This window comes from Corylus avellana, chromosome ca5 (genome assembly GCF_901000735.1).
Source record: "Corylus avellana chromosome ca5, CavTom2PMs-1.0".
NCBI lineage: Eukaryota > Viridiplantae > Streptophyta > Magnoliopsida > Fagales > Betulaceae > Corylus > Corylus avellana.
Genome location: NC_081545.1, coordinates 34,296,989 through 34,318,865, shown reverse-complemented (window position 1 = coordinate 34,318,865; position 21,877 = coordinate 34,296,989). Strand labels below are relative to the sequence as shown.

Here is a 21,877-nt window from a genome sequence, read left to right as displayed (position 1 = left end):
TTGGAAGACACCAAAGACAAATTGTAAAGACAGAGGAGCTTAAATGCAAGATTCCAGATGTCCTCCACTAACAAGACTGTGAAGGCAAGCCTTAGCATTCCAAAAAGTCAAAGAGGGGCTGATTCGGAGTCTTCATAGATTGCCAAGGGCAAAGCTAGCTTTTTCTTCGGAATGCATGCCATGTCGCCCCTCCTGGACCAGTCCTGGTCATGTGAAATCTCTACAGCAAGGAAGTTAAAAAGCTAGAAATATATGGCCAATTTTATGTTAAAATAGAAGAAAAGAAAGCAATGCAACTGAGCACACAACATTCCAGCGAGAGCAGCATATGTTCAAAAGTTGATAGGAAAATGCTTCATTTCCTCTTCTGGGCCATGAATCCCACACATAACTCTACAAACAATAATAAAAATAAATTATTATTGTTCAGAATGGATCATTTTTCCATTCTGAAGCCTACTAACAATATAAAATAAATAAAAAGGTGCCATTTCAACTTTTTTGAGGTTACTTGTTCACATCTCATTAATTTTTATGGCAGACTCCAGTGAGTGCACCCCTCAGCATCCCAAAGAGATGGCAAGTTGCACGCACACAAGAAGCGTTCTGGCGCTGGAAACAATGAGCAAGTTGCACATTCAAACAAATATCAAGACCATGAAATATGACTATAGTAAATGGCTATGAAGGTCATTGTATTACAAAGCAGATATATCAAAACATTTTGTGAGTGGTCGGTGCCCCTTTCTCTTCCTACCAAAAGCAAGAAAGAGAACAAAAAAGGTTGTCAAAGGTTTAAGAGGGATCCATCTGGTTCAGTCTTTAGGCCCCTCCAAACTCAATACATAAAGTCAACTTCTACACCATGGTCGCCCTAGTTACAGCCCCTACTTACACTTCAAACACTACACAACGAACAAAAAGTATAGCACCAGATGACATGCTCTAACCGCATCTTTAAGCCCCACGAAGTATAGCATCATCTGCTGCACGGTACATGTCATCCTCATCCTGAGGAATCATGCCTTCTTCTTCTTCCCCCAAATAAGAAGAATGAGGTCCTTTGGCAAATCCTCCACCATCCTTGGGTTCCCTTGTAGTCTCACCATTCTGGGATGACCGATTACGTTCCATCATTGCCTGGTGAAAACTGCGCGCTGGGGAGCGCTCACGAGCCTGAGGAACCCTATCATACCTATCAGGGCTACGACTACGGCTGCGGTCACGGTTCCAACTCTTATTACGATCACCAAAAGCAGATCCAACGGTGGGGCTCCGACTGCGACGTTCATACCTGTCTCACACAACAAAAAGGTATGTCCAACCATTACATCTCAAAAGTAGACATTATAAAGACTTGCTCGAGAAAAAGAAAACAAATTTTTGGAACTACAAGGCCAATTGAATTGCTTTTACTTGGCATCCCCATACTTTTTCTTCCAAAAAAATGTGGCTCTCTCTCTCTCTCTCTCAAGATGTGGTTGCCTAATCAATATTTATGCGATTATACTGAGCCAAAACTGAAAAAAATAAAATAGAAGGAAAAACACTTCCGCTAGACAGTATCAAATCCAAATGCAGATAACGTTAGAAGTAACATTGCAATGATTTATGCACATTATGAACCGAGTAAAACTTGACAAACCCCATACAAAAATTTGAACGCAGGAAGTAATAGTTGCACCATGGTAGAATGGAAGGGCTTAAAAAAAAGAGGTAAACAATGAGTTATATATATATATATATATATATATATATATATATGAACTAATAAGAGGTAAACAATAACTTAAAAAATAAATAAATAAAAAAATAGAAGACAAAAGCCCCAGTAGTCAGTACCTCTCACGTGCCTCAGAGTCATAGCCACGACCCCCACTTCTTTCTGACCGGCCAGAAGAGGGTGGAGCAAATGCCCACCCACCCCTTCCACCATGACCTGAATCATTACGCCCCCCACGGCCCCCATCACGACCACCAAAACCAGAACCAGATCCCCAGCGTCTAGACCGGCCCATCCCACCACCACGAGAAGCCATGTCACGAATTTCTGGAGGGACTCGCTGATTTGCGCCTTCCAAAACTTTCATGAGATCTGAAGCATACTTGGCATCCTGGTCACCAAAGAATGTGTAAGCCAGACCAGTGGCACCTGCCCTCCCCGTCCTCCCAATCCTATGAACATAATCCTCGACTCCTGTAGGGAAATCATAGTTGACAACCACCCTGTGACAAAAATTATGAATAATTGTTACTTTGATTTTTCACCTCCGAAAACAATAGCATTGGAAAAGGCATAATGTCTCTTTTCTTTTCTGGGTTTCTTATTAACTTAGAAGTTGAAAGCATCGCAAAACCATCTAAGAGGTACAAATTATAAAACTACTAAGGACAGCATTGTAAAACAGAAGCTGGCAGATGAACCAAAGAATAAAAAAGTGTAAATCAGCACATCTTCAACTAGTTACTTCAATTGATACCGTGGCCACAAAAAAAGAAAAGAAAAAAGAAAGCCAATAAGAACATATTTTAGTTCTTCAACTCCTAAAGTAATTGCAGTCATGCAAAATGAAGGAATATGCTGTCATTTCATTGACAACATTAGGAAAATCACTGTCACAGATGTGTTATTAACATCCATCTTTCACGAAGGCTCCCAATGCCATGAACATCATCCTCCACTCCCGTGGGGAAATCATAGTTTAATAACCACCCTGTGACAAAACTATGACTGTAATTGTTGCCTTAATTTTTCACCTCAGAAAACAATGACACAGGCAAAAGAGTATTACAGTTACATCTCTTTTCTAGTCTTTTTTTGTAAGCTCTAATTAATCATAAAAAACTTGTAACAGGCACAAATTATAAACTTAATAATAACTGCATTCAAAAACAGAAGCTGGCAGATGTACTATAGATGGCTCAGTCAAGTAGCGTAGATCAGCACATTCGTAGATAACTTAAATTACATACGTACTATTAATTTTCAACCCTGTACATTTCAAAAGAAGTTTTCAAGGGGAAGAAATATCAGAAACACTTGAACTGACAGCCCCAAAAAGCAGAATGCTAAACATTTTTTTCGTGTTATATCATTGCCCCAAACTTTGTTTCTCGGAAAATAATTCTAATATAGAATGCAGTACCATAAAACATTAAAGAAGCGACTATAAACTAGGGAGTCCCCAACCTGATGTCCTTGATATCCAGTCCTCGAGCTGCAACATCAGTTGCTACAAGAATCGGAGACCTCCCAGTCCGGAACTGACTCAAAACATGATCCCTCTCACCCTGAGATTTGTCTCCATGAATAGCAGCAGCACCAAACTGGCGGCTAAGATTGCGGGCAAGTTGGTCGCACATCTTCTTGGTTGAACAAAAGATAATTATCTTTGATCCTGGTTCTTGAGATCTCAATATCTGCTCCAGTCGTCTGTGTTTCTCTATGTGTGCCAACACTTCAACATGCTGCAAGATGCCAAAAAAATACAGCTTTAAGTATAGCACATATGAAAGCAAAACTTCTCCAAAAATTCCCTGATAACAAAATACAATACAATTATGCGCATCACAATAAGAGGTTTTAAGAGAGAAGGAAAAGAAAACCCAACTCAAACAAATAAATATATGTCCACATATACTTAAAGCCAAATCATGACAAGCAATAATACTACAATTCGTTTCGCACCTGTGTGATGGACTTGTTTGCGACAAGCTCATCCACATTGCCAATGTTAACCTGAACAGGATTGACCAGCAGATCTGCTGCAATCTTCCGAACCTCTTTTGGCCATGTTGCTGTATACATGAGGGTCTGGCGGCGAGGAGGCACCTCCTTTACAATCTTCCTTATCTGAGGTTCGAAACCCATGTCAAGCATGCGATCAGCCTCATCAAGCACAAGGTAAGAAACTTGATGAAGGCTAATTCTCCTCATCTCAAGAATATCATTCAAGCGCCCAGGAGTGGCAACCACTATGTCTGATCCTCTGTCTATATCTCTTAACTGGGGTCCCTTCGGTGCTCCTCCATATAAACACTATCATGAACAAAACATATAATAACATCAGTACCAAACCATATGTCAGCTAGAAGCATCAGCAAAGATATCAGGAGAAGCAAACATAATATTTATAGTAAAGATAAAATTACATCTGCAATATCAATGCCTATATCTGGAAAAATAAATACATGATATATATTTATATCTAATTGGAGTTAGATGCAATGTACCGTGCAAGAAAGTCTTGATGACTGTCCAAACTTCACAGCTTCATCTTGTATCTGTGTTGCCAACTCCCTTGTTGGTGACAATACCAACACGGTTGGACCCAACTTAGGGTCATTACGGCAGCGCTTGAGATGAATAAATCCTGGAAGCAAGTAACCCAAAGTTTTCCCAGAACCAGTTTTGGCAATGGCCACTATGTCTTTACTTTGAAGAGCAATCGGCCATGACTGTGCCTGAATTGGAGTTGGGGCAGGGAACCCAGCATTGTGTACCTGGAAAAGCAAAAATCCAGCAACCCCTGTGAGAGCGGCACTGGCTTCTCATTTCTGTTTTTTTGTTTTTTTTTTTGTTTGTTTCTGTTTTGAACCTAATGGCAGAAGAAGCACCATCCCCCATATGCAGGCGGCCAATGCTTGCTGATGCAAGCTAGAGCAGGAGGAGGCCTCTTCTTCCGTACGGACTGAGTGGCAGACTGAATCATCACCAACGGCAGTCCTGGCCACGAACTTGGATGATTCGGAAAGCCCTTCCCAAAAATTGGTCCACCTTATAAGGGCGCTCCAAATTAAATGCAAACCCCCCACAAAGAGGGCACACAGCGTACGACATAAGCTCCTCCCAGGAGCAAATATCGCACCTGCGACAAAAAGTACAGATGGCAAAAAAGGATTAACATGAGTCTGAAACTCAACATTGGACCTCCAGCAATCACAGAACTTTGCACAAGCAGCAAACTTACGTGAAATCTTGGCCACTGATAACCCATAAAGACCGAAACAACAAACTAAAGGAACAAAAGAGAAACAGAAGATCATACCTCTCTAAGAATCTCTGATGGAAAACCAGTAGACTCAAATGATGTAAAAGGTGGAGGCACATTATCACCCTGAAAAAAAATATATTGTAAAGGAAAAACAAAGTATAAACTATCATAAAAAGATGAATGCTTTTTACCGTAAGGAAGTAAAGAAGCATAAACTTATCTCCAATAAATAAATTTTTTTGATAAGCCTTATAAATAAATTTTATAAACAATTCATAGAAAGATGAATACATCAAGCCATACAGTATAAAAGATATATAAACTGTTTTATATATAATGTTTGTCTGTGAAAATAAACTTTACATTAATTTTTTTTTTTTTTAATAAAAAAAAAGGAAAAAAAACAGAAAAAAAAAATGAAATGAAAATTGCAACTTTGAAAACCGAAATGGTTTACTAATTCACAAGAAATAGTAGTTGTTAACCAACTATACTTTTCACTCTATACATTAGAATAAGTCTCTTGTGAAGGGTGTGTCCAAAAGAACCCAACAGTGATGGCGTAACTACAGTTTTAAGACGAAATTAGCTAAAACAATTCAGATACACCATGCTTAAGCAATGCTAGGACAATGAAACAAGGACAAAATACCTGTCTTGAAAAACTGACTTCAATGTTATTGATTCCTATATTGACCATACACTTAAGTATGACAGCAAATGGATCAGCTCTATAAGCAAAGCTGAGAATCTAATAAACTACTAAATTAACCCTGATATATGGTTTTCCCCTTCTCTTCAACTCAATAAGGAAAAATATCATATCTCATAGGTAATCAAGCTAAACCTGTTAACGTAAATAACCATACATCTTCCATCTAACTAAGGAAAAAAAATCAAGTTTACAGATTCTGAATAGAACCAGAGATCATTGGAAAGAGGACTGGGAAGTGAGGAACGGCTTCCAATACATCCAGTCAAAAGAAATGTCAAGATCACTGAAATTTAAACATCATTGTACTATATATCCAAATCCAATGCATGAAGCTTTTAAATACTTACAGTAACGGATATTTCATGCCGACGACGATAAGACTCTGCAGAGAGGCCAGCTCCTACATCTGACGCTCCTCGTGTGGAAGATCCTCCATGTCCAGCACCGAGTGTCCCATTTGGAGCATTTATGGAATGGACAGTTCCACCTCTTTCACTCTAATGCAAAATTATGGACATTGCATTAGTCTCAATTGAAGAACAAAGATAAAGGAAACATAATATATGGTTCAAGAGTTTAAGAGGAGGTCTGGGGAAACTTCAGTTTGCCCCCATGTTCCTGCTTTGGATCAATGGTCATTTTGAATTTGTTAACCAATTCTTTGAATTTCAGTAAGACATATACAATAATTGGGATCTTGTTAGCAAAATGTGAAGAAGAAACATCAAACCAAGGCTCTTAACCAGATGCAACAAAAGCTATAGCTGTGTGGATTTTGAGACTCTTCAATCCAATGCAACAAAAGCTACAACCAAGCTAATTCAATACCATATACTAAGCCCATTCCAAAACTTCTTGGTAGAACTTTCTATTTCTTGATAGGGAAAATTATAACTTGCTTACCAACAAAATTGAACCTGTGACCTCACCTCCACCCTTGTTTTGGACAGAGGGAGTCAAGGGACCATTGGCTTCTGTTGAACATATTTCATTACTCAACATAAAAGAAACAGATATCATCCAGTATTTTTGAAGTTAATTATCATCTATCCTACAAGCATTTTTTAGACTATATGCAAACTAATGGGGTAAACATCTGGTTAAAACTATGAATTACTTATTTATAGAAAAAATTCTGGTTAAAACTCAAGAAAGTCAAAGTAACACTGTCCATGCCATGTACCATTCATGAAACAAAATTAGCTAACACAAGTGGAGTGCAAACCTGCTGACTCCTTGATCCGGCCTCAGGTTTTGACCCACCACTGCTGCCTCTGCCATCAGGACCATAGCCATGACGCTGTCCTTGAGAAGATTGTTGAACTTGGACAGAAGAACTAATAGGCACTGAAATGGACTTCTGTGGAGGAGCAAAGCTTGTAGGCCTTTCATATTGGGTGACATTTGTCTCTGGATTCCAAAAGTAAAGGTACCCAGTTTTACCATCAACAAGGCCTCTCCATGGTTTGGGGAGCGTGGGGTCCTCTGGTGCATACCGCGGACCTGCAGAAGAGAGAGTCGCAGTGGCAGCCATTGCAAGGAAAGCACCAAGGCAATCGAACACAAACCTAAAACACAAAATATGGGTAATTATAAAGACAGACTAGGCAAACAAAATCTCCAAAAAGACGAACTTTAAAGCCAACAACAAAGGAGGAACACACGAAAGAAACAGCGTACCACCAGCTACATAAAAACAGTTAATTAGCACAAGCAAAAAGCAAGAACTTTCTAGACACAAGATGGGCCAATTAGAAAACAAAGACAAACAATAAAACCATAAAAAGAATTAAAAAAAAAACACCTGCCTACTATACTAAAAAACTGAGCTAAGTATAAATTGAGTGTACATCTTAATAATCCGTGACCACAAAGACTCAGGTGATTTTAATATCACTCCCTCCCTTCTATTTTCTAAGCTAAAACAGAGCACATGATTAACAAAAGCAAATTAATATCAGGGAATCAGCTCAAACAAGCCACAATTTCACAGACTTGTCCATTCAAAGACGCAATTTAACATAACACCGTAAAATCCTAGCTCACAAACAACTTCATATCCTCACAACTAAACAACAATCGAGCTCCAAGACTTGGAACATTCCCTTTAGTTACCGATAAAATAACGAAATGAAAAAAAGGGAACAAAAACTAAAACCAGCAGCTCGTATTCACCATAAAAAATAAAATAAAATAAATAATAAATCGAAAAATGTACCAAACGAAATTTAATAAAAGAAATAATAAAACAATACAAAATTTTCTCAGGTCCCAAACAATTGAAAATCCCAACAACCAAATACAGAAGTCGAAATTCGAACTTCCAGAGAAACCAAACAGAGCGAATAGAAAGCAAGAAAAATCGCACCCAGTAAAACCCTAGATTTAACCCGCCCGCATGATAAGACAAATCGAATTCAGATCTGAGCAAGAAAAAAAAAAAAAAAAATAGTACCTGACGACGTCGGATTGAGATATGAAGAGCGAGAAATGCTGGGAGTATCTGACTCGACCCTCCTTATCCCCCTCTCTCTCACTCTATATATCTTTGTGGTTATATACTCCTCGAGAGAGAGAGAAAATTACGCTTCCGAAGGTCGAGAAGCGTAGAGAAAGGAAAGTGGGAAGGAGATGAGACCCGAATCGGGTATTTATAGAGATCTAAAGGTTTTGAAGGAAAATGACCTTGGGTTGGGTTGGGTTGGGACTATGGTTAGGTATTTACTATTTGGGTCCGCGTTTTGACCCAAGTAATTAAGTCATTGTCGCCTTTTTGGAAAATAAAATATTTGGGTTAGAGAGATACTTTCATTTGGAAACAAAAAGTATGAGGCTTTGGTGGGGTAGCTCGACAATCGATTGCTTTATAATAAGAGATTACTAATTTGAATCTACATTTATTTTTTAGCATGGACATGTGAAAAGAAAAAATTACGAGGCTTTATTTGTGGGCTGGACTTTAAAATAAAAACATTAATAAACAATTTGAAACAGTTATAATTGTTTTTGCTTTTTTTTTTTTTTCTAGGATTTTGGAAAGTATAATTATATACGTAGTGAGAGTAAGGCTACTCAAATGGGGCGGCCGTTAACCGCTTTGACAAGCGGTTATTAAAAACCACTAATTGCCTAAGGCGGTTGCGGTTAACGGTTTTAGAAAGTAGGGCAATGCAGTTATAACAGCTAACCATCTTCATTTATATATAATAATATAAATATATTCTGAACATAATTAATCCATACACCCACGAGCTTCGTGTCTTACCAAGCATGTAAGTATTCTGAACATATTTCCTTTACAATATGTTTGCAAATACATATAAACAACATAATGATAACAAAAAATAAATTGAGATTAACTAGTTGGAAAGTTATTCTTGCATTTTGAATGTGGAGTATTTAGAGAGAAAAACCACGCTTCTGTGAGAACTGCAAGACCTTTGTGCTTTGTTTCAAATCTCATTTAGATTGAGTTGTAATCTATATTCCTACTTCCTCTTCGAATCTTTTATATTTTGTTAATTTTTTTGATTTCAAACGCCTTTAGCGTAGTTGTCTCTCTTGTATACTTTTTTTTTTTTCTCTTCTTTTTCAATAAATTATTATTATTCATAAATAAAGAAAGATTGAAGTAGAAATAGAATGGATTGAACATTCCTCCAACACCTGTTTAGAAGTATTTAAAGCATGGAATAAAAATTAATAATAATAATAATGATTTCAACAATTATCCACGACTCCAATTAACTAGGCGAATCCACAACTCTTCTTACCTTTGGACGGAGCATAGAATGCCGAATGGAACCAAACACTCCCTTCGCCACATTTTGTTGTGTAGCATTTAACGGCCTTTAAATAAAATGATAAGGTATATACAATATTGCAGCAACATATACACCATCAAATTCAAATCTATAAAATCTAATAGGAACCATTAAATGATTTCTCTCCATTTCTTGAAAGAGAGAGGAATCATAAAGATAAGCAGAAGCTTAAAATGAATTAGGTGAGGCACGGTTTCAATTTTTGACTGAAAAAAAGGAAAAAAAGAAGAAAAGATCCAAGAAATCTAAATTAAACAAGTACCAGGAAAAACGGCTCTTAACATGAAATCATTGTGTTTTGTTCATGATACATTTGACTAAGTCTAGAATACGAAAGAAATCATAGAAGAGTGAAGATTCTTTACCCTCGAGTCCATCTCGATGAAGCCTGTTGCTACCTGCGAGATTATTACATGGGCTCCCTCCAACTACAAGATCAAATCCTCCAAACGAGCCCATCAACTCCTCCAACCGATCACCATTTAACTGCTGCACGTCTGGAAGGTCGATCAAATTCCCTCTCTGGTTTGTTTGCTCCCACCAACTCCTGACGATATTTCTATTTACTTCTGAAATCTCAACTGATACAACATTCTTAAGAGGGATACCAAGCCTATGTAGGGCTACTTCCGCACCACCAATCCCAGAGAAAAGAGAAAGAAGATTGATCCCATTTGGGAACATGGCTTTCAAGACCGAGAGATGGTATGCTACTGTGTCAACCTGAAAGTAATTAATAGAGCATGCTAAGTGACAATTCTCCAGGGACATTATCAAACAGGAATAATTCAAAATTTAGGAATCTATTGGGAAGGAGAAGATTAATTAACAAGCATTTCTGGCATGAAATAGGTTGCATTTTGCAAACAATTTAAAATCATCCACAACATTTCTAGATGAGTAATGTTATTTAGTAGACTGTTACAGATTTAATGCTATTTAGATGAACAACTCATCCTGTAAAGGGATTCAAAAGAGATAACAATCAATAGAAACTGACAACAGATTCATACCTGGAATGAATTACCGAGTGATTTAAATCTATCAGTTCGACTTATTCCACCTCCCCTCGTGTGGTTAGTTGGGAATCCCAAAAGCTTTTCTACTTCATCAGGCTCAAGCGGGGCAACCTTGTTCCTCCCAACCCAGACCAGATTCCACTTTCGACATTCATCAAGCACATACTTTTGAACATGCTGCGGTGGTTCACCATCATAGTCTTCAATTGCCTTGCGGATTCTCTCTGTCAGTTTTGCACTGCCAACGCAAGTTTGTAGGCAATTCAACTTTGTTCTCGGGTCCCACGAAGGCCACCATTTCTTTGTTAAGGGAAATGCCTCAGAGATGGTGCTTGGTGGAAGCGGAACAAGAGGAAATCTGTCCTCGATTGGGAGATTGTGAACATAGCCCCTTTTCCTAGCAGCAGCACAGAAATATTTTGAATCAACAAATTCCGGCTCCACATCATACAGGAACCGTGAAATAGTGGTCCAAACCCCTTTAGGAGCAAGAGCCACATTCTCATAATAGAAAAAGGGAGGCCCAATGGCTGCCTCTGGAAGTGTTCTATGAATTGTCTGGCATAAATCATTAGGGACACCAAACCCAATCATTGGATTTGGGAGACGAATTATCTCCTCATCATCATCATGAAGGAGCCTCTTCTCTAACCCCCTCTGCTTTTTTCTTTTCCACATCTCATAATCAAAATGTTTCCTTTTCTTGAATGAATGATTAGGAATCGGCTGTGAAAATAGATATAACAAATCACCTTTGACACATTATTCCCAATATGGCATGAAAAGAATCAATAGATAAAACTATGATTCATCTATAATTAAGGGAAAATAAACTAAATTTAAGCTTCATATTTACCATATTGGTGGGTGAATTTATATCCACTTAAAGGTGCAAAATGGATTACCTTGTCTTCAAGGGGGAAATGAACATCTGCCACCTTGGCCATTTGAGCAGCAGTGATAAAATCTGTCAACTCCACAAGTGAGGAGTCGAGACCTGCAGTGTTTGAAGGGCATAATAAGCCAAGGAGAAAAGAGAGGTCAAAGACATTTTGCTACAATAGCAAAGAGACTGAAGAAGGTTTGAAAAGTCAACTAAGAAAGCAACAAATAAGTAGACCAATGACTCCAGAAGTACACATATAAATCATTATGTAGTTAACAGCACCTAGAAACCAACGTCACCAAGTCAACCTGGAATATACCTTGATTACAATAGGGTTTATAAGAAGAATGTGGCTACCCACCTCCATTTAGTCTTCCATGGTTCATTAGATTGCCACTTACAGTAGAAATCCAAAAATTAAAAATTAAAAAAAAAAAAAAGAAAAAAAAAAGGGGAGGGGAGGGGATAATGCTGAATGATTCATTGATATGAAAAATAACTACAATAATGCCTTGATGGAAATTTTTTCAAGTAAGCCGATACGGGAAATGTCAAAATGCACCTCCCTAATGTCCTTTGCATCTTAGAATGTAACAGGGACATAAAAAGAAGTTTCTGTAGAAACATTCGAGTTGTCTCAGCACCATAACAAGCACCCTAATTTTTTTATAAACTAGATTACAACAGTACTCAAAACAGCAATGTACTTCTTCCTTATGTCCCACATGGCAACACTTCCAAATCGGCGGAGCGGAAAAGTCAATTATGTACCAAAGAAAACGATTGATCAAGGGATTTTAACCGAAAAGTTGAGCATCTGATGGTACCATCCATACTTAAATGAGAGCATAAAATTCATGAATAAATTAAAGGAAACTATTCCAAATCTTCACAAACCACTTATTGCACTATCCACATTTCCACATAAACCTAATTCCTAGCACAAGACCATATGTGAATTTGAACTATTGATATAATTCCCAATTCCTAACATAAAGTATGACATTGCATGCCCTACATATACTAGTGAATATGCATCTATGGACAAATGACGACAACATTCACAGCCCGCAGCAATAATTCTAACCATATTGTTAAAAGATCAACATGGTGCAAAACATTTGTCAGTCTCTTTAAGATGGGGTTTAGTAAAACTGTAAAAGCATGAAATGCATACTGTTCTTTTTACTTCCATCACAGTATCTTGATACTTGCACCAATTTCATCTCATAACACTACAAAAAGTACCATAAATATATCAATAGTAAAACTATTGAGGGAGAAAAAGCAAAGAACCTAATATCAACTTTGCAGACTTTTAACTGCTGTAAGACAAACAGGCAAAAAGTTCTTTATTTAGTCTATTTATTTCGGGGTGATTCCATTTCTATACTCCCTTTGTACTAGAACACACCCCCTTTTGGCATGCTTTTAAACATTTTTTATAATTTATAAAATAAGAAAAAGGGAAAACTGGAATTACTTACTTAGTACAATAAAGAAGCAAGTAAAGGTTGCCCACAAACTTCTGTCAAGGGTCTAGAAGTACTTTTTTCACTCAAAAAAGCACTCCATTCAAATGAAACTTTACCCAGCAAAGGCATGAAACATCAACGAAGTATTATTACATAGAGAAATAAAACTCTGTTTTATAAGTAATCGAATTTCATTACAAACATAAGAGCACAACCCAAGTACACAAGATGTATACAAGAAAAACACTTAACCGGAAATAAAACTAGAAACGTTATACCCTTAAAAAGAACCTTGAAAATGGAAACCTTCAGTGACCAGTATGAATAAATTATTTTTATAAGTTATTCATACTGGATGAAGCAAAATGAAAATTTTAAACCCTCTCCGACAATAGAAATTGAGAAGACACATGTAGTATAGACACTGTACTTCACCAACATGGCAAGATCCTTCTGTTCCTTTTTTTTCATTTCTTTCATTTTCATGTGGCTGTTAGGCTGCGAACAACCAAATCTTAAATCTTCACAATCTATCATCATGAACAGGAAAAATGAGTAATACACGGCTAAGCCATTTCAAAATCCACATAACAATGAAATACGCACCACATCTCTCTATTGCTATTGAAGCCTCGTCCATTGTGTACCCCATTTTCACTAACGACGACAATTTACCCTCCTCATCAGACACAGGATTTGTGATTTCCTGCAAGATAGATCAATTTATGCGCAAATTTATACACATAATCAGCAAGAAAAAACTCAATTGTCATCATAAGCCTACATGTGTGCATCAATGTGTGCACAACTTTGAATGTTATTGTAGATTTAAAGTTTTATCTGCGCTGGTAGGAAGACGAGCCACTAGGACAGCCATGCAAATATGCAATATAAAGAGTTTCTGGAAGGCATGCGCAGAAGGGTATATTAGATGAATAAACTCTGGTTAAAAAGACTATACATCAGACATTATCTAAGCAGTCAGTTCAGCAAAAAAATATTCTATTCACCTCGTCGGAAAAACTATCAATATCTGAGAAATCATCAAGAAAGCTCCCTTCACATTCCAAAGAACAATGATCAGAATCGATATGTTGCTGTCCATGGGGAGAGCTTTCAAGAGCCTGCAAAAATAACCAATACATCAATCAGAAATTGGGACCTCATGTTGTACACAAATTCAAGCTCTGGATGTGATCTAGAAATATATTCTGTACATTCTGCTCTAACAAGGTAGCCCATCAATTAGGTCATAAAAAAGAAGTGATAATCTAACATGGTAGGCAATTGATCAGGCCACTCAAAACAGATCACTCATGAGCCAAGAGTATGAGATGGCCTATGTGTCCATGTGTTCTCTCTCTCTTTCTCATCCTTTTCTTGTATCCTTTGTGAGTGTGTGTGTGTGTGTGTGTGAGAGAGAGAGAGAGAGAGAGAGACATAAGAATTGATTACTAAGTACAATATGGTTTAGTTCATAGAATCAGGATGTAGATAATGGAGAATAATTTATGTGGCCAAGACAGCACTAGCAAAAAAAGAATATGAGAATTAGGTAGCTATTAACTCACCGAGTATGTGAGGAGGGTTTCTAGAATTGAATCTGTATTTTCCTTTCCTGACATTCGTTAGAGAAGAGTTATCTAATGCTTATAAAGTGAAAACATATGCTTAATTTAGGTGAGACACGGCTTATACCATTTTCCTGAATTGCTTTGGCGACCATCTTTTCAGAGAACCCCATCCCTATGAAATGATCAATCAACTTGGAGTTGGAAGAACCAGCCGACGAGCTTGCCTTGAGGCAGAAAAAGAGAATAAATAGTTATTTAAGGAACAATTTGTATATTGACATTAAATCTTCACATCCAAAAATATATATGAATTAATGTAATATTCAAAACCCCAGCAAATACATGCCCTTCAATAGTAAGAGAACAAGGTATGCTCCAAGTAAAGAAAAGCATGGAAAATATTCATCAATTTCACATTATGAATCCAAGCAAAAGAATGTAAATTTCATTTGGAAAATAGCACAAGGTGATCCTTTTGCAAATTTGGTTTTGGGATTAAATTAGAAGATAAATTTGGTGAATGAAATGGGAGATATTTTGATCAAACAAATGTTTTGAAATCCCTCGAAGACTAGACCCCAATCAGAATATCTATAGAAATTAAAGATCAAAATGGCACACAGCTCAAGATACAAAGACATTAACAGGTGCACATACATCTTGGATAACCGATTGAATTACTTGCTTAGTGATCTACCATGTCACTAAGATCTGTTTGTTTACTTGAACCACCACTTTGGTTAACCATGTCTTTTTTTTTTCCTCCTTTTTTGGGGGAATTCATTAACCAGGACCATGCCACAAGGGCTAACAAAATAAAATATACATAATCCAGTAAAACTACAATCTCAAGATGGATGATAAAACTGTACGAATAAGTAAATGCAAACTTTTCAAAGTTGGTTTAGAAGAGAATACTTTTATGCAAGAAAGGGGCATCACATTTATATCTTTAAATACATACACAACACTGAACAATAGACCAATATCTCTTTTTTTTTTCATATATGAATCATTGATTTATTAATATGCACCAAATACCAAAAAAAAAAAAAAAATTTGCAATCCGATACTTCCATGATACTATCATTTTCTGATAAGTAATAAAAGTGATATGAGAATAAACTCAAGTACATAGGATGTATATAAGGGATATATACAAGAGAATCTCTTAAGAGAATTGCAATCTAATATCAATATGATTTATAAATTCGGCAAATAAAGCAACAGAAACCCCTTCTATGGTGACAAACCATTCATACAAATAAAGCCGAAAAAAAAAAAGTAGATTTGAGTTCAATAATTGACTTTTCGACACCTTCAAAAGTTCAATTTTTCATCTCTCTAAATTGTCCAGATAAGGCAAAGGGCACAGCCTTCCAAACAAATGTCTTTTTATAATCAACCAGACTTTGCAAACTAAATTACTCATCTTAACACCTTATATGGCATTACAATGACCACCAAACATAACCAAGACATAAAATGTTATAATTTGTATCTTTTTGTTTACTAATTTGCCCAGTACGCTAATATTTTTAAAGCTGGAACCAAAGGAAATTTAGCATCGGCTGCTGAAATTTTTTTTACCTCCCCAGAGCAAGCAAGAGCTTCTCCATTTGGAAGTGTCAAACTTGAATTAGAAGATAAAGAGAAGTTATCAATTTCCAGCTCATCATCAGTGTTCCAGTTATCACCCTCTACACCAGAAGTATCCCCATCCTGCTCAAGCATACACGTCAACACAGATAAGTACAACAAATATAACTGAAATGATAGAGAAATATATCAATAGCAGAAAATTATTTTTTTTAATCTGAAATTAGTGTTCTGTCAAGCCCAAGATTTTGGTTTGAATTATAATGAAAATGAAAGGATTCCAAAATAATATATTAACAGAGAGAAAACTAGAATGAACAACAAACAATACCATTTCTCTGTAATCTACAGCTTTGTGCAAAGTTGAGGTTTCCAATCTGTCCAGGAATACAAATAAGGAAATAAGTGACAACTAAAAGCAGGTTATCGCACACTCACAAATTAAAATGGTAATGAAAAATATTAATATCTAAAAATTTATAATTTAAAAAATATCTATAAATTTATATCACGCACTATGTGACTTACATAAAGGGTTTGCTCACAGAAGAGTAGGACCCATAATGACACTCAGATCCCAAGTAAGAAATCTATGAGGTGCGGCGTTGGGGTGACCACATAATTTTGAAATATAGAATTTTGCTTAATTCCTATATATACTTGAATTTATCCAATCAAGTGGGGATAAATTTTTGGTCCACAACTCTCTGACCAAGATCTTTTGGCGCATACACTCTCTTACAGAGGGCAAGCCATCATAAACGGTTCACTACACCGCATAAAATCAGCTGTACATAAAAAAATAAATAAATAAATAAAAATCTCAAAATGGTCAGAATTCTTCCATGAAATCTCTTATAAGTACCTCTTTTGTTCTCCACCACATAATTTAAAGCAAGGAGCATAAAACACAGAAATACATTCACACACCAAATATGCTCCCTAAAAGACCAATCTCCCAAATGCAGACTATACTCCCAAGTGCAGTTTTGCTTTCAGTGTGTAGAGTGCACTGATTTGGTTGAAACAATAAAAGGGAGAATATCCTCGAATTTTTCAAATCTTACCAGACTCAATGCGGTGATTTTCTACACCTCCCAACAGCTGTTTGTAATTTGGGCTTACCATGCATAACATAATCAGTGATCAGATACTAACCTTGCTAACAATCAGGTCAAACCAGAACTTATTAACTCCGAGACCACATAGAGGAAATGTATCTCTAATCTCTTAAGTGCACTTGATGGCATCAATCTGCATCCAACCAACCATTCACAAATATTTCATTTGCTTGTACAATGACCCATTGCCCTCTCAGAAACCAAATAACAAATGTTCCCAAAAGCCGCATTAAGAAAAATATGACTAATTAAACCCATATTAGTCAGGTTATCAAAATGTAACGACCCAAGAAAAAAGTTAGCCACATCAACTCTATCACTCTACAAGGACTAGTCAAGTTGCAATTGGAACTCCCTAGAATCATTTATAAAGCCCAATATCACCTAGTAAGGAACAATGTAGGACTTAACATCCATGAACTCCTTTATAATCCACCCACTTTACATGAACAACTCATCTTCCCAACGTGGGTACTAACTTTTTGGGGGTGTCAGAATCTCCCCTACTCAAATCCTCCTTGTCAAGGCCCATGCCATGCATGCCACATGGTATTACTAAGTTGTTTTAATACCATTTGTAACAACCCAAGAAAAGCGCTAGCCACATCTTCACTATAACCCCAAAAGAATTAGTCAAGTTGCAATTGGAGCTCCATAGAACCATTTATAAAGTTCAGTCTTACCTAGTAAGAAACCAATGTGGAACTTAACATCCATTAACTCTTTCATAATCTACCTACTCTACCTAGGCAATTCATCTTTCCAATATGGTGACTAACTTTCTAGGGTGTCGCACAAAATGTTTCAAACCCTTTTTTTTTTTTTAAGTTTTCAAACCCTCTTCAAACACAAACTATAATCTCAAGATCTGAAGCCCACCACCACCTCAAAAAAAAATCATTCACAAGGCCCGACACACCCTCTCTGTTCTGCATCAAATACTCCTAACAATAACAAACATTTTCTATGTAATCATATTCAGCAACAATAAACCTATCCCTCCATTTGGTTCCTGAGAAAACTTGAGAAAATAATTTTCAAGAGAAACAGAATCTCAAAAATGCTATGTTTCATGTAGTTCTGGAATGAAAACCTCACTTTCCAGTTAATTGTACGGCCCAATATATACTCTTCGCCCAAATGTGAACAAAAACTTACAAATGGTAAAGTTTTGAGAAGTGTTTTCAGTTTTGAGTTTTGAAAAGAATCTTGAAAATGTGAAAATTTAGAATTATTTTGGTGGAAACCACAATTGAAAAGTGTTATAAGTGGGGTTCACAAAAAAACTTTCGTCTAGTTAAGTTTTTGAAAACAAAAAACTGAGAAGTAATTTAAAAAAATAAAAATTGGGAAGTATGGCCACAAGATGGATCTGGCGGCCACTCCACCAGGCGATCTAGCGGCCACCGTGAGCTGCCAAGCCAGCCTCAATTCTTTTATATGTAACAAGACAACTTTTACACTTGAAAAAGACAATGTATTAAGTTATTTTTTGATAAGTATTTTATGTTCTATTTGTGTAAGAAGTGTTTTGTACAACGTGTTTTGCTTTTCGAAAAGAGTTTTTGTGATTTGTTTTGAAAGATTGTGTTAGTAATGGGTCACGTCCAAAAACTCGGTTGGATAACTGATGTTTAAGAAGAGTTTTCAGCGTTTGAAATAGAAAACCGTTCTCTAAAATTTTGCCAAACAAAGCCGCAATTTTTCCTTTGTATTGAAAGATTGTGTTAATAATGGGTCACGTTCAAAAACTCGGTTGGATAAATGATGTTTAAGAGAGTTTTCAGCGTTTGAAAGAGAAGACAGTTCTCTAAAATTCTGCCAAAGAAAGCCGCAATTTTTCCATTCATTCATTTTCCAGCCTTTTCTCAGCAACCAAACAGAGCATTACGCATAAAATAACATTTCAACTACCCGCTAAACATAATATAATTCTAATTATTAAGCAAAAACCCAACTTAAAAAAAATTAATTGGCAAAGAAATATACTCGTTCAGAGAAAACTTACCTCTCTGACAAGAGAACCAAAAGAAATCTCTCAAATTCTGAATCTACCTCCGCTCAAAACGAAAATGTACTAGTCCGCCGGTGTAAAACCCTCCCATCTTAAGGCGGTTAACGGTGAAGCTTTAGCTGCCAACAAATAACCGTTGAAAAAAAAAAAAAAAAGAAAGGAAAAAATCGCCTAGGGAAGGCCGCAGAAACTACATGCAGAGAAGGCTGATAGATTTTAATACGGAGGGAATCTGTTACAGGGAAAGAACTCGTGAAATTTTGAGAGACGGAACTTTTGGAGCACGAGGAAGACGCCGAGACCTCTTTTGGCTCGGAATCTGATTTTCGGAGAAGGGTAAAACTGTAAATATCACTCGCCACACAGTAAATGATTTTTGATACTCGCCGGCTGTAGCGAGAATAATAGCATAAATGCTAAAATAGCTAATAATTAGCTATTTTTAATTAATTGTTTATGTGGTAGGCGATACGATTGAGATTCCCCATCATTTTTTATGCTCTTTAATTATTTATTTATGTGGTGGATGCTTTGGGATTTTATTGAATTTCCTGCCAATTTCAAATATTTAGACAATTTATCTAAAATAAACGATTTAATTGAACTATAAAAAATTAAAAATAATAATAATAATAATAAAAGCTAATAGACATAAGACCATAAGAGTAGATTTAAATCTTAATTAATTATGTTTTCCACTAACTTTCATTTTGGTTATAGTGGGATGAAAGGAAAGGGCTAGCGAGTATAAGAATTTTGTAGTCTAGAGTGTGGGACTCAACCTTTCACCTTTGTTTTCTTTCCATGTGATCTGACATGTTTCTGAAAACTTGTTGAAAAGAATAGTCAAACTTTTGTTTGTTAATGTTTTTTTAAAAAATAAATAAATAAATATAAATCACAGAGGGGCAATTCATTGAAAATGAATAGTTTAAATTTAATTACGTCATTAATAAAATAATTAGAAAAAAACTAATGGATAGTTGGACCACCTAAACCGATGGATAAAAGATGTGTCTCCACTAATTTTGATTTTGGTGAGTGTGTCGAGTGGGATTAAAGGAAAGGGAGAGCGAGTGTGAGAATTTTGTAGTCTCGAGTGTGGGACTCATCCCTTCATCTTTGTTTTCTTTTTATGTCAACTGACATATTACTGGAAAAGATGGGAATTATTATTGTTAAGAGTTATAAATATGATTGACATGATTTTAGAAACTATTTATATGAGAAAATAATTTCTAGAATTATTTGATGTGAATCACGTAATGACAAGTTTTTCTTTTAAAATATTTATAATTTATTTTAATAACAATTTTTCTACTCTCAATGTGGTTTTCTCTTGAAACATTCTTCACAAATTCCAGTTATTTTCTTCTTCTTCTTTTTTTATTTTTTATTTAATGGTAACTTAACGAAGTTAAGGTTTTTAGACATAAATAGTAATAATTATGTTTTAATTAAAAATAGAGCTTAATTTCAATTTATTTCCAACAAAACAACATTTTCATCTAATAATATAATATTCCATTGATTACCTTGCTGCCCTCAAACAGTCAACCCATTCTTAAAAGAAAATTCAATACAAAGTCATTATATATACGAAAAATAAATATTATATACTCATGAAATAGAAACACGTTATTTAAAAATTAATTTTTAAAAATAAACAAATAAAACGTGTAGCATTTCTCTACCTAATTTTATCCCTCAAGCCCAAAATTGTAATTAGGTACATTTCCTAGTTGGCTTCCACCATCCAATTATCAATGCATGTCACTATTACTGTTTACTGTCACTATCTGCAAAGTCCTCCCAAACAAAAGATACAAAGCACTGGCATAGAATACAAAGTACTGCCATTGAACTGGTCAAAGTTTGGTCCAATTATAATAATTGCGATTTAAAAAATTGAGTTTTTAAATCTCAACTTTTTAAAATTATAATAATGTTTAATAAAATATATTAAAAAAATATTTTTTTATCAAATATTTATTGTTTAAAATTGTAATTTTGGTTTAAATTCGGCTTTTTTTTCAAATATAAGCATCATCTAATCTGCTTATAGAAATCGTATTTTTTTTTCCTATTTTAAATTTTTAAATCGCAATACTAAACACCTTACGTTTTGTGATATTTTTTAAAAACACAAATTATTTTTGTGAAATTACAATCTCAAACGCACCTTAAACTACTTATTTTTCAAAAATATAATACATATCGCTTCTTAAGTATTTCTACATTTTATTAAAATAATCTTCTCAATTTTATATTTATATTTTTAAGTACTCTCTCTCTCTCTCCAAATTATAAAATAAAAGACGTCTTTGCTTTTTATAAATGATTTGATTTTTTCTACAGTAATAGAAAATGATTGATGTGATATAAAGTTTTTAAATGGGTAAAGTCCACATACCCCCCTCAAACTATCATCCAATTGACAATGTTCCCCCTAAACTTTCAATTGTGACAATGTCCCTTCCAAACTACCAAAACATTGTCAATGTCCCCCCCCCAAGACTAGCAATAGGACAAAAATGCCCTTATAGATTTCTCAATAAGACAAAAATACTCCTATAAATTCAAAAAAAAAAATTGATTTTTTTAAAAAACGAAAATTTTTAATTTAAAAATAATATTTAAAAAAAAAACAATTTTT

The 21,877-nt window shown here is 35.5% G+C and overlaps 2 protein-coding genes across 5 annotated transcripts; both read right to left on the bottom strand.

The window, feature by feature from the left end:
- Positions 1–645: 645 nt before the first annotated feature.
- Positions 646–8,347, bottom strand: LOC132180420 (DEAD-box ATP-dependent RNA helicase 14). The gene is made up of 9 exons (XM_059593228.1): positions 8,165–8,347; positions 6,935–7,277; positions 6,057–6,206; positions 5,049–5,117; positions 4,234–4,503; positions 3,689–4,039; positions 3,191–3,468; positions 1,843–2,226; positions 646–1,294 (listed from the first exon to the last, which is right to left on the bottom strand). The coding sequence occupies exons 2-9, from the start codon at positions 7,241–7,243 to the stop codon at positions 958–960; spliced, it is 2,148 nt and encodes a 715-aa protein (XP_059449211.1). The 5' UTR covers positions 7,244–7,277; positions 8,165–8,347; the 3' UTR covers positions 646–957.
- Positions 8,348–9,764: 1,417 nt separating this feature from the next.
- LOC132180802 (DNA (cytosine-5)-methyltransferase DRM2) lies at positions 9,765–19,598 on the bottom strand. 4 transcript variants are annotated; one of them, XM_059593761.1, is made up of 12 exons: positions 19,216–19,598; positions 17,245–17,340; positions 16,615–16,874; positions 16,418–16,463; positions 16,078–16,209; positions 14,612–14,711; positions 14,485–14,531; positions 13,924–14,037; positions 13,520–13,619; positions 11,458–11,549; positions 10,547–11,278; positions 9,765–10,256 (listed from the first exon to the last, which is right to left on the bottom strand). In XM_059593761.1, exons 4-12 carry the CDS (start codon positions 16,418–16,420, stop codon positions 9,822–9,824), a joined length of 1,755 nt encoding a protein of 584 aa, XP_059449744.1. In that variant the 5' UTR covers positions 16,421–16,463; positions 16,615–16,874; positions 17,245–17,340; positions 19,216–19,598; the 3' UTR covers positions 9,765–9,821. The 4 variants fall into 4 exon arrangements, with proteins under 4 accessions (XP_059449744.1, XP_059449745.1, XP_059449746.1 ...); XM_059593762.1 differs by lacking the exon at positions 16,615–16,874; XM_059593763.1 differs by lacking the exon at positions 17,245–17,340.
- Between the last annotated feature and the right edge of the window lie 2,279 nt (positions 19,599–21,877).

Coding starts and splice junctions, on each gene's coding strand:
- LOC132180802 (XM_059593761.1), bottom strand. Junction 13,620..13,923: donor TTGATAGTTTTTCCGACGAG/GTGAATAGAATA, acceptor TCTATCTTGCAG/GAAATCACAAATCCTGTGTC. Junction 11,550..13,519: donor AATAGCAATAGAGAGATGTG/GTGCGTATTTCA, acceptor CAAACACTGCAG/GTCTCGACTCCTCACTTGTG.
- LOC132180420 (XM_059593228.1), bottom strand. CDS start 7,243: ATGGCTGCCACTGCGACTCTCTCTTCTGCAGGTCCGCGGTATGCACCA. Junction 4,040..4,233: donor CATCAAGACTTTCTTGCACG/GTACATTGCATC, acceptor TGTTCATGATAG/TGTTTATATGGAGGAGCACC. Junction 3,469..3,688: donor CAAACAAGTCCATCACACAG/GTGCGAAACGAA, acceptor GGCATCTTGCAG/CATGTTGAAGTGTTGGCACA.